Genomic DNA, 13464 nt, shown 5'->3' on the forward strand with positions numbered 1-13464 from the left:
ATCTGAATTTTACACCTGATTAATCCTGAAATAGATAATCTGATTTCACATTCTATCCACTAAGTAAATAAACTCCTCGGATCAACACAAATGGATAGAGCAGGAAAAGGAATGCAATGGAATGTACCTTCATAAAAGGTCTGTCGTGATATGGAAAAGAATCCATATAACTATCTGTCAACAGCACTGAAACCTGTAGATGGCACAAAGCAAAAGGTTAACAATATAACTATGATTATCCTAGTATCACTGCAGTATTATGTCTATTATTTATCTTAGTTACAGAAGTTTCCACTTCAAATCTTCACTTAAACCTTTCAAAGACTTAGTCAAGCCGTTAGGGCAATATAACAGCGATCAAGGTCATGCTAAGAAAAAAAGTTTGTTTTTATTGGAATACATGAAATAATAACCTTGGAGATGAGAACATTGTCAAAATCAGACACAAACCTTGTCATTGTTAGATTGCGCATTTGTGATAGTGTGGGATCGTAGATTGGAGCAAAATGAATCAAGATACAACCTAATAACTGCCAAGAAACCTTTAGCAGCTTCAATCTGTGAAGATGAGCAAAAACACATTAGTAGACCTAACTGTAACTTTAGAGTGTACATTAAAATTACTTATTATGAATATGCATTCATCTCTATAACTTCCGGATGGAAATTTATGTGCAATTAGCTACCATGAAAATACAATCAAGTTGTGTACTCGTGTGTTTTACGATATCAAGGAACATAACACAACGACTTTTGAGTACCAAAAACAAGAAAAATTCACTACCCAGTATGTGAATTTATCATTTAGTGGGATAATCCACTATCAGTAAATGGGCAAGTCATACTTATGGAAACTGGGTCTACACCACAAATACATACCCAACTTGAAATTCTTTACGCCATTGTTTGATGTTAACAATCATGCTTGAACAGGAATTACCTGAACATCTGTGCACTCATACACAGGTCTTCTTTGGGCTAGGTAGCTTTCACCAACAAGCTTTGCTAGCAGGAGCCTTGAAGATATAGTGTCTATCTTAATCCAATGTCCTACCTAACTTCATTTTGGAAAGTCATCTCCATGTGGTTTCACTGCAAGTGAATCCCTTGGCAGGAGGACAATGATAGTACAGTTCCTATGTCCTTTGTGACGGGTTGTAAGATCATGGACCCAATGGTAGACAAGAATAGAATTTAAATCTTATCACCGAAGTAATTATACCAAGCTCATAAAGAATCTTTTGTGATTGTTTTCTCATCAGAAAAATGCATAATGGGAGACCTGTTAACTCTACTGCCACATGACCAACAAACTATTACATCATATCAAAAATATTCTCCTACCATGATTCAGTATACCAAGGAACTATATTTTAGCATCACTGATATAGAGATAAACCACATATGCAAGAGAACCAAACAATTATTTTAATTCTTTAAGTTGATCATAATATGTATATGCTCAGAAAAGTAAACAAGGAGACAAAATACTGAACTTATGATGTATGGAACAGGTGCATCAAGAAAGTCCAGCATGTCATTCGGCAAAACCTTAATTTCAGATGCAAGCACATGTTATTGGACAATAGGTAGAGAAATAACTCTCCAGGCATAACATCAGTAAAGAATTGGCAAGTTCAAGTTACATACAGGCATTAGAAGGTTATGCCACTGATAGGGGCGTATCAATGCAAGAACTAATAATACTGATGCTGACAAGACTCCCTGTGCATTAAATGTTGATTACATGATATATACAGTAGCTTCAATTTAGAAGATGAGATAGATAACCAAACAACAACTGTTATTTATTACGTGCACCAAAATTCAGAGTCTAGATGACACTAAAGAATGCTTGAGAAACCGCAAACAAGGATTGTAAGATAGGAGTCTAGATGGTCCTCAGTTAATTTGAAAGAACATGACAGTATCACTAGAAGAAGAAAAAAATAAAGATTCCTTAAACGGTTAAACCTACTTGGCAATAAAATTCACAATAGGACAATATTGAATTACTGTCGGAATATGATTAATGAACATAGCAAAGAATTAGGTCAAGCATTTTCCAATACATGAACAGAATATGTTATTGTCTTGGAAACGGGACACAAAAGGTACAGCAATAAACAAAATATCAAATAAGAATTAGTAGAAATATAAATTAAAAGACAAGTTAAAAAGAGAGAATAAGTTACCAAATTTGAGCAAACAATAACAATTTGCTTCTCCAAGAGTGCACCGGGACTCCTCCTTGGCTTTCTCCGGCAAATCTTGGTGAGGGCTTCAGCCCCCTCCAGCCCTCGCCTAGATCCGTCCCTGTTTGTTTGCTGAGAGAGCAGTATAGAGGGAAGATATTGCGGCTTCTTTTTTTTTTTCCTTGAAATGTTTATACTGTAATTTTGATTATCATTCATTATTTACAACTAAATAATGCGACTTTAATTAATTTAATAATTAGCAAATAATTCATAAATTCAGATAGGATTTAATGAAGTTACTTGAAATAATGAAACATCAAGACATATTGTTGAAGAGACGCAAAATTCTCATTTGCTGATATCTAATATTTTTAGTCCTTAAATACGAAAGCAATTCAAGCAGAGCCGTACGTGATTCAATGGGTCTTAAACGAATAATAAAGAGTGATTTTTTTTTTTTGGTGTTGGGGTAAATAACGATTGATCCGGCAGTAAGAATGGGGGACCCACTTTCTGAAGGGTCTTAGCTTGAGAACCGATGAAGGACTGACTAAGCGGTCAATGGCCGAGCCGATCAGCCGGGTTGGTCCGAGCGGAGTTAGAGATAATCCATCCATGGGGTTGGGTGTCCGACGCCAAGGCAGGAGGATCGAAGGGCCGACCGGGAGACCGAACGGCAGGGGCCAAAGAGCCGAGCGGGCAACCCGCCCGGACAAAATAAGGGCGAGGGGACAAAAAGGTGGCCGAGCGGCCTATGCGCTCGGCTCGGGATATGGGATATCGGTAGAAGCATGTCTGATGATTAGGTCGTACACAAGATCGCACGATGGAGGATCTTGCCGTCACATCATGGAGAGGTTGATACAGTAGCAGTATGGCCTCAGGGACGCCTTTTCTGACGGATCCATATCTAGGCATGGCCCTTCTGACAGACCCATGTCTGGGCATGGTCAAATGCAGGTGATTGCTTTGATTGGCGCGCCCAGGCCTCTTCGAGGGGTCTATATAAGGCCTCAATTTCTTCACCGGAGGTATGCACGTCTTCATCTTGAGGCTACCTTCTTGTCATTCCTCGCCTGACTTGAGCGTCGGAGGACCGTCGCCGGGACACCCCTCCCGGCTCGGTTTTGTTGCAGGTTCGCCGGAGCACTCGAGGATCCAGCAGAGAGCGCCACGTGCCCAGCGTCCGCTGACTCTTGGTTCGGACAGGATCAACGATAAAGTTTAATTTACGAATAGGATGTATGCTAAATAAAAAATAAACCAAAAATAATATATTACATTAATAAAAAATTAATAAATATTTAAAATAATTATATAAACTCATTTATTTAGCTGTTTTAGAGGTAAAAATATTTATTAAATATGTATAATCCAATTATCAGATTATTTTTTTCTCAATCGATAGTATTGCAAATACATTTAGTAATCCTATGACATTGAGACCAAAACCGTGGTTGCAGGCGCTAGCCACCACACGATTAGGTTATAGTTTGCATGAGCGACTGGCGTAGCATGTAACAACCACTGCGCCGTACGAATAGGTCACGTGAGTGGATGTCGTGTGTCGGCCCACGTCGCATGCGGCAGCCACCTCGAGAATCCACGCAATTAGGTTGCGTGAATGACCATTGTTGCGCGATTCGGACACAATTGGTGTCGTGTGTTTCAAGACAAAGAAGATGATCGGAGAAGAATATTAGGATGACCTCTTGTTCAGTGGATTCGTGCCTTGGTGGAAAGAACGCCAGAGAAGAAATTGTTTCTTCCGGTGCAGCCGACAAGAGGGGGAATTATCTTGAAATTACAATTATACCCTTCTCATTCTTTCGACTTGAGTTAGACACACACTTTAATAAAAAGAAAATGTGTATAAATAAATACGAGGCAACCGAGATTTACTTGGTTTGCAACCGAGAAGGTTGCTAATCCAAGGCAATGTAAGCACTAGCAAAGTCTCCTTCTTCAAGCAAAGTCGGAGGCGGAGAAGCCCCGTACAACATTTGAAAGCACGAAGTGTAAATACGAAAAACAGAGTTGAAAATGAAATACAGAAAATGTTGTCATGAATGAAGAGGACTAGGGCTCTATTTATAGCCTACTGGTCGAATTCATCCGTTGGCTGATGTGGCACCTCCAGGCTCCTATCACAGGTCCTAGAGCCCCCAACGGTGCAAGCTCAATGGCTACACAATGGTTTGAGGATAAATTTTTATCCTTGTTTGGGTGCTTGGAATAACTCCGAGCGCCTTGATTGACGTTGACGTGGACCCGAACGTTATCCTCGAGATAGGGTTCCTGTTCTGGCCCAAAATGATCCATGCGCTGGAACTACTCTGGGCGCCTAGATTCTGGGTGCTTAGAGCTATTCCAAGGGCTAAGAACAAGTCAATTGCATGTTGACTTGTTCGGTCGCTCCTCTAGTCGCTTGGGTGATTTTTTGGTCATCTAGAGTTGAGCTTACCCAAACTCAACTCCGGCCTTCTTCTCGAGCAGTCTTCCATTCGGCTTCTCGTCCCTTGGAAGCACCATGCACGTCCTTCTCATCAACCAGTGTACTCTTCCACATCTCCTCGTCCTTCGGTTGCACCGAGTCCGTCGACTCGCTTCTAGTGTCATCCTTCTCGCTCGCTGTGTCTTTCGCTCGAATTCTTGTCTTTCTAAGTCCATACATACTTAGACACAAGACATCAAATAACGCAGAACCTAACTTAACCTGGTTGATCACATCAAAATCAACCCGGAGTACTTATAAAAATTACGTGCAAAGAAGAGCAACGCTAGAAAAAAAAATCGCATCCAAAGAAGAGTCATGTGTCGATGTTTGCCTCGGACTCGTGAGAATAGGGTTTAGTGGTTATTTAGGGTTCGTGCCTTTCATATTTTTTTTTGGTATCATTAAAAAAATGGGCCCTTTCTTGGGCCGGGCCCTAAGGCGGTTGCTTCCTTGGCCTCATGGAAGGTACGACTTTGAATTCAATTGTAAGAGAAATTTGAATCTCATTTCTTTACCATGTAATTCAAGAAACACATCATAGACTTTGAGTTTGAGTCGGTGAAAATAGTTTCGAAACATTTGTAAGAAAGCATGAACATCGGGCTATAATAGAAATTGGTGACATCCATATTGTCGTAGTAGATGACAAGTCAGCTTTTTGTAGGAAGAGAAGTCAAGCTCGCCAAGAAGAGAAGACAAGATAGCCAACGTAGTTCGGTAGTCGTGATCGTGGCAGAGCGATATTCTGCTTCAGTAGAGGATTGGACAACAATGAGTTATTTTTTTAAGCTCTAGAAAATAGGATTTCATCTAAGATAGACAATGTAAATAATAGTGGATGTAAAATCATCTTTATTTTCACCCAGACTGCATCAAAAAAGACAGGTACAGTAAGAAACGATTGACGATGAAGTAGAATGTCTTGATTAATGGTACTACATAAATATCTTAAAATGTGTTTGAAAGCATTCCTATACTCATTAGTATGACGATACATGTGTTGGATCGTGAAAGCGCTAGAGGAGGGGGGGGGGGGGAATAGCGATCGAAAAATTATCGTATCGAATTAGAGTAAGCACAGCGGAAGAATAAAAGCAAAATAATGCTAACACAAACCAATTTATTTGCTGGTTCGGAGCCTTGGTCGACTCCTACTCCAAGGCTCGCACTCGTCGAGTGCTTTCGTTGGGAAATTACTAATAGTTCGCAAAATCAGATTACAATATTAAGTACAAGAACTATTAAGAAAGATATCGACAATAATGAAAGAAAGAAAACTTTAGCAGGTTGTCGGAGAAGCAGCAACGCAGGAGCACAACACAGTAGAGCAGTCGTTGGAAGACATTGTTGTTGTTCGTTGCTCCAGGGCTCACCCTCCTTATATAGGAAGCTCCGGGCGCCCGGATCCCTTCCGGGTGCTTGGACTGTGACGTGGCCTAGCCAACCAGTGAGCTCCATGTGCGATGACTGCGACGGGATAAGATTTGCACTCCGGGCTCCCGGACCCCCATTTTCCAGCAATCAACTTCTTGCAAGAAAATGATAGTCCGAGGTAAATGCAAATTATACTATCCTGTAAAACAAAGTGTTAGCACAGTTATGACAAAAGAATAGTAATTAGATTTTGTCTCACCGAGACTGGAATCTATTCAAGATCTCAACTTAGATTTCCTAATTGGTCCTAAGTTGGATCGACGCCTAAGTTCCCTAACTGGTAACGTGTCCTCACCAAGTCACTCCCCTTCAATGACTTACCTTAACTTACCTGTCAAATGTCCAGTAAGTCCGTCGACCTGTCTAGACTTCGTGCCAGCTATCAGGTCAGCCGGTTGACCTAGCTGGACTTCGTGCCAGACATCTGGTTAGCCCGTCGACCAGTCTGAACTTCGTGCCAGACATCCGGTCAGCCCGTTGGCTAGTCTGGACTTCGTGCCAGCTATCCGGTCGGTCTGTCGACTTATCTGGGCTTCTCCTGCACACTTCGTCAAAGTGTTAGATTACTATGAAACTAACTTAACTTACTTTGTTATTCATCAAAATCTGAGTTAGACCGTTAGTGTTAACTGCACCAACAATCTCCCCCTTTTGATGCAATGACAACAAGGGTTAAGTTAGTGAAAAAATATGCAAAACATAAGTAAGTGGAAGACGTGGTTTTTAAGTTAGCCTTGTTTTATGTTTGGTATTTTGTTGCTAACTAACTTAAACCACCTAAACCTCCCCTTTGACATTCATCAAAAAAATGACAAGCATAGATAATTTTCGGGTTGATAATAAGTTAGAAAAACTTTAGAAAATAAAATTGGACAACAGTGAATTCTAATAAAATTTGTACGTTAACCTTGGGGAGTTAGCTTAGAAAAATAAGTTAGTCAAAATATGTTGAAAATATAAGTTAAAATTTTTCAAAATAAAATTTCTAAAATAAATTTCAGAGTAAGTTAAAATAATTTTTGTTTTGCAAAAATTCAACACATTTATCAAAAATAAGTTTTATAAAATTTAATTTTCAAAACTAAGTTTGTAAAATTAAAGCAATTTTTCAAGACATTTATCAAAAATAAGTTTAAAAAATTAAAACAATTTTGCTAAAGTATTTTGAGAAATACTTTTCAAAAATAAGTTTACAAAAAATATTTTCAAAGAAGAGAAAATAATAAGTATGAAAATAATTTGAATTAATCCTCCTCCTGAACCTAATATTAATATTTAACGTAAGATTTTCAAAGTAATTTTTTTAAAAAAAATGAGGTTGGATTTTCAAAAGAGAAATTTGATAAGGAAAAAAAATCTAAGCAATTTTTAATAAAAAACTTAAGGAAATAATTTTTTATGTAAAAAAAACTTTGATGTCTTCTTGAATTTGATATTCTTCCTTAATTTATTACTTTCCCTTAATTTATCACTCCCTTAAGTTAAACTAAGATTTGGGTATGTTAAATTTCAAAGCCTTAACACATTTTTCTAAGTGGTTTAGGGGATTTAGTAACACTAATGTTTATCAAATGTATTATTTACATAAGAATTTCTATATATTTGTTTATATAAGTTTGAATAAAATAAGGTTATCAATAATCAATTATTCTACAATTAAGTAAAGAATTTATTTGTTACTAACTCAATAATAAGTAACTCAATTTAATACTTATTTGATTAACATAACTTTAAATTTTATATTAATTGATTGAGTTAATTAATGAAAGTCTTAGTTATAATATAATTTTTCATTTATTTCACATTTTTGTTTTTAGATTTAATTTAAGTATTAATTCAGAGTTAAAGTTATTAAGCAAGTTAAGTAATTTTGAGGTTCTTTAATTAAGATAAAGTAGTAAATATTTTAATTAATATTTTAATATAAAATCAAGTTTGATTTAAAATGATTTAGAGTAAAGTTGATTAAGTTAAATTAAGATACTAATTAAGTCAATCTTAGTTCTTAAATAAGGTTAGACTAAATAAATAAATTTTAATTTTATTATATTTTGTTTAATTAAATTTAAAGTTTAGGTTAATTGAATTTTGATTTAAATGAATTTTTAAAATAATTTTAAAATTATTTAAAAGTATTTTTAAAATTATTTTTTAAAAATAATTTTCAAGGATTTTAGAAATAATTTTAAAAGTATTTTTAAAATAATTTTTCAAAATAATAATTAAAAGTATTTTTAAAATAATTTTTAAAAGTATTTTAAAAATAATTTAAAGTAATTAAAAGTATTTTTAAAATAATTTTAAAGTATTTTTAAAATAATTTTAAAGGATTTTTAAAATAAATTTTAAAAATATTTTAAAATAATTTAAAAGGATTTTTAAAAGCATCTTAAAATAATTTTTAAAATATTTAAAAAATAATTTTAAAGGATTTTTAATATACTTTTTAAAATTATTTTAAAATAATTTTAAAGGATTTTTAAAATAATTTTTAAAAGTATTTTAATGAATTTTTAAAATAATTTTTAAAAAAATTTTATATAAAATTTTATAAAAATAATTTTAAACATGATTTTGATTGAGTGTATTAATAGATTAATTAATCTTTTTAACAAGTTAAGAGATAAGTAGGTTAGGTTAAGTAAATTAAATAAGTTGTTAATTTCAAATTGTTAAATTAGGTTGAAATTTAAGTTAAGCAATATAGATTAGAATTAATTTTAATTTTCAGGTTAATTTTAATTTTAAGTTTAGCTTTAATTTAAATTTAACTTAATTTTAATTTTAATTTTAATTTAACTTTAAAGTTTAATTTTAATGTTACTTTTAAGTTTAAAGTTTAATTTTTAACTTAATTTAAATTTTACATAATTTAATTAGTTTAATTTATTTTAATTTAATTAGTTTAATTTAATAAAATTTTTAAAAAGAAATTTTAAAATAAAATTTTAAGTTAAATACATTTTTTATTTTAAAAAACTTAAAAATAATTTTTAGGTTAAAATGAATTTTAAAATAAAATATTTTTTAAAAAAATAATTTTTTAAGAAAATTTTAAGTTAAAATAATTTTGCAAATAATTTTTAACAAAATTTTAAGTTAAAATATTTTTTCAAATAATTTTTAAGTTAAAATATTTTTTTAAAATAATTTTTAAGTTAAAATAATTTTTGAAAATAATTTTTAAGCTTAAATAGTTTTTAAAAATAATTTTTAAGTTAATTTAAATTTTAAAATTTTTTCTTAGGTTAAATTAATTTTTAAAATGATAATTTTTAAGTTAAAATAATTTTTATGTTATTCTAATTTTTAAAATAAAATTATTATATATAATTTAAAAATAATTTTAAAGTTAAATTAATTTTAAAATAATTTATAAGTAAAAATAACTTTTAAATAATTTTTTAAAGTTAAAATAATTTTTAAGGTAAACTAATTTTTAAAATAAATTTTTAATTAAAAATAAATTTAAAAATATTTTTTTAATGTTATAATAATTTTTAAGATAAAATAATTTAAAAAATAAATCTTTTAAGTTAATTTTTAAATAATTTTTAAATAATTTTTTATGGGAAATTATTTTTAAAATAACTTTTTTTAAAGTTAAAATAAATTTTAAAATAATTTTTTATGTTAATTTAAAATAATTTATGTGTTAAAATAATTGGAAATTTGAATTCTGAATTTAATTTTAAGCTAAATTTAATTTGATTTATTTTTTTAATTTAAATTTAATTATAATTGAAATTTTAAATTTAATTTAATTTAATTTTTAAATTAGTTTGAATTTAATTTTAATTTTAATATAGTTTTAATTTTAATTCTAATCTAAATTTAATTTAATTTTAATTTTTGTTTAATTTAATTTAATTTTAATTTTAATTTTAATTTAATTATAATTTTAATTATAATTTAATTAATTTTAATTTATTTGAATTTAATTTAAATTTAATTCGATTTGATTTGATTGAGTTTGATTTGATTCGATTTAATTCGATTTGGTTTGATTTGAAGTCCTTAGTTTTCTCGACCGATCTATATTTTCAATTAGGGAAACCTATAATTTTTGTGAGATGAAGTTAAGTTCAATTTTTAGGGTTTGGTTTAATTTTTTTTTGGATTCAGATTTAACTTTGAGCTCAACAAATAAGTATTCTTTGGATAAACTTCTGGGCTATGGTGAGTTACTTGGACATCATTAGAGTAATCATACCTTCGAGGTTTTCCAAATAGTCCTATCCACTGAACTTAGTAAAAAACCTTGGTCTAACTAGTTAGGATCCGTAAGGGGTAGCTTCGGTTAGTTCCACTAAGCCAAATGCACCAGGTCGAAGTCATATCTTCCTAGACATGCATAAACAGAGTTTTCCTAACGTACTATCATCCAAAACTTCACCAGTACCGTAGGTCAAGTTAAACTATTATCCCTTTTTAAACTAGTCCTAATTACCCTACCGGGTAGATTAGTTTTTTGTTACCCTGTCGAGTAGGTTAGTTTTGGAGGTGCCAACTATTCTAGAGCCTCCCCTTGAATTATTGATCCGATTTAGGTTTTAGTTTTGATTTTATGTCGATTACTTTTATAATTGTATTTAACTTGATGATAGTCTAATTTTTGGTAGGTTCTAAAATAGTTTATTTTTGGTTTAGTTGGTCTAGGTTTGTATTTTGGCTTTTGATTTAGTTTATTTGATTTTACATAGTATATTTTATCTTTGGGTATATAATATTAGTTAATTACTACTTGCGTGGTTAAGCACGTTTTCGGAACCCAAGCTTTAATTTGTTGTTTGTGTTGAGTTATTAGAGATATAAACGACTTATTTGAATTCGACTTGGATCCAAGTCCAGATTTATTGTAAACAACTTTTTGATTATTTAATATAAGATCTAAATTTTTAGATCTAGTTGTAAATTTCTCTAAAAGCCCTTTTAATTTATTAATTTCTATTTTCAGTGTTGAATTTTCCTCCTCAAGTGTTAAGTCTTGAGTTGGATTAGAATTCGTGATTTGTTCCTTGAGGTTTTGGTTTTCCACAAGGAGCATTTTATTTTCGTTTTCAATTGTAGTTAACTTTCTATCTAATCATGCAATGACTTTACAAAATTTCTTATTTAAACTAAGGTATACCTCTTTGGGACCTTCGGAAACGAGTACGGACTCGTGACTCGTTTTGGGTTCTGACCCGTTTTCTGATTCGTCCTCTAATTTGCAGGCCATTAGCGCGAGGTGGCTTTGGTGCTTCTGATATTCGACCTCTGATTCTTCTGAAGACGAGTCATCCCATGTTGCTTTAAGAGCCTTCTTCTTGGTTGTCTTTTCCTTGGAGGAACCTGCAAACAAAGCGATACCTTTCTCGGTTCTGGAGTTAGTCTGCTTGTGTAACTCAAGTTTGCAAAACAACTCGCCTAATTCCAACTTAGAAAGATTCTTCGAAATCTTGTAGGCATCCACGATGGATGCCCACATTTCATTTCCAGGAAACGTATTTAGAGCGTACCTGATTAAGTTGCGATTCTCCATTTGGTGGTCTATTGCGTGAAGTCCGTTAAGGATGTCTTTGATCCTCTCATGGAGCTGACTTGCCGTTTCTCCTTCCTGCATTTTAATATTAAACAATTTATTTAAAAGAAGGTCACGTTTAGTTACCTTGGCGTCGCTCGTTCCTTTGTGTAGTTCGACCAACTTGTCTCATAATTCCTTTGCATTTTGGTGTGGACCCACTCGGTTCAGCTCTTCCCTCGTCAGCCCGCATTACAGTGTGTTAAGGGCTTTGAAGTTCGTCGAGGCTTTCTTTCTCATGTCCGGAGTCCATTGTTCTAGGTCCAGTGGATTTCTAGAGTTGTCGATCGACGCCTTGTAGCCTTTTGTGACGCTAAACCACTGGTCAAAGTCGGTCTTCAGATAGACCTCCATTCGCTTCTTCTAATAGGGAAAGTCATCACCGTTGAATAGAGGGGGATGAACAGTGCTATATCTTCGTTTAGGGTCATAGATCTTGCACACAAGAAAATGAGGAGAGGAATCTCAAGACTTGGTCTTGGATTACTAGTGCAGTATTAAATTAAAAAGAATCTAAAACTGAATTGGTGTTGCACCAGTTCATCTTAATTGATACGAAAAAACTTCCAAAAAGGTAATGATTCTAGTTTGGATTATAACATAAAACCTAAAGCCGAAAAAAACTGAAAAAGAATTTCACCCACTTTGTCTGACTGGTGGTTGCACCAAGTCAGAGCGGTCCTGCTCTGATACCACTTGTTGGATCGTGAAAGCGCTATAGGGTGGATAGTGATTGAAAATTTATCGTATCGAATTAGAGTAAGCAAAGCAAAAGAATAAAAGCAAAATAATGCTAACACAAACCAATTTCCTTGGTTCGGAGCCTTGGTCGACTCCTACTCTAAGGCCCACACTTGTCGAGTGCTTTCGTTGGGCAATTACTAATAGTTCGCAAAATCAAATTACAATATTGAGTACAAGAACTATTAAGAAAGATACCGACAATAATGAAAGAAAGAAAACTTTAGCAGGTTGTCGGAGAAGCAGCGTCACAGGAGCACAGCACAGTAGAGCAGTCGTTGGAAGATGTTGTTGTTGTTCGTTGCTCTAGGGCTCACCCTCCTTATATAGGAAGCTCCGGGCGCCCGGATCCCTTCTGGGCGCTTGGACTGTGACGTAGCCCAGCCAATCAGTGAGCTCCACGTGCGATGACTGCAACGAGATAAGATTTGCACTCTGGGTGCCCGGCCCCCCATTTTCCAACAATTAACTTTTTGCAAGAAAACGTTAGTCCGAAGTAAATGTTAGCACAGTTATGACAAAAGAATAGTAATTAGATTCCGTCTCGTCGAGACCGGAATCTAGTCAAGATCTCAACTTAGATTTTCGAAATAGTTCTAAGTTGGATCATCACCTAAGTTCCCTAATCAAGAACGCGTCCTCACCAAGTCACTCCCCTCCAGTGACTTATCTTAACTTACCTGCCAAATGTCCGGTCAACCCGTCGACCAGTCTAGACTTCGTGCCGGCTATCAGGTTATCCCGTTGACCTAGCTGGACTTCATGCCAGACATCCGGTCAGCCCGTCGACCAGTCTGGACTTTGTGCCAGACATCCAGTCAGCTCGTCGACCAGTCTGGGCTTTGTGCTAACTATCAAGTCGGCCCGTCGACCTAGCTAGGCTTCGTGCCAGCTATCCGGTCGCCCAGTCGACCTAGTTGGGCTTCTCCTGCACACTTCGTCAAAGTGTTAGATTACTATGAAACTAACTTAACCTACTTTGTCATTCATCAAAACCTAAGTTAGACCGTTAGTGCTAACCGCACCAACAA

At 33.8% G+C, this 13464-nt stretch overlaps 1 protein-coding gene across 1 annotated transcript; it reads right to left on the reverse strand.

Annotated features, from left to right (window-relative positions):
- Positions 1-19: 19 nt before the first annotated feature.
- Positions 20-11350, reverse strand: LOC121995501. The gene is made up of 9 exons (XM_042549228.1): positions 11288-11350; positions 6141-6268; positions 2196-2316; positions 1651-1725; positions 1492-1551; positions 941-1054; positions 451-558; positions 128-193; positions 20-25 (listed from the first exon to the last, which is right to left on the reverse strand). Exons 1-9 carry the CDS (start codon positions 11348-11350, stop codon positions 20-22), a joined length of 741 nt encoding a protein of 246 aa, XP_042405162.1.
- Positions 11351-13464: the final 2114 nt, after the last annotated feature.

The sequence above is a fragment of the Zingiber officinale genome, chromosome 6A (assembly GCF_018446385.1).
Source record: "Zingiber officinale cultivar Zhangliang chromosome 6A, Zo_v1.1, whole genome shotgun sequence".
NCBI lineage: Eukaryota > Viridiplantae > Streptophyta > Magnoliopsida > Zingiberales > Zingiberaceae > Zingiber > Zingiber officinale.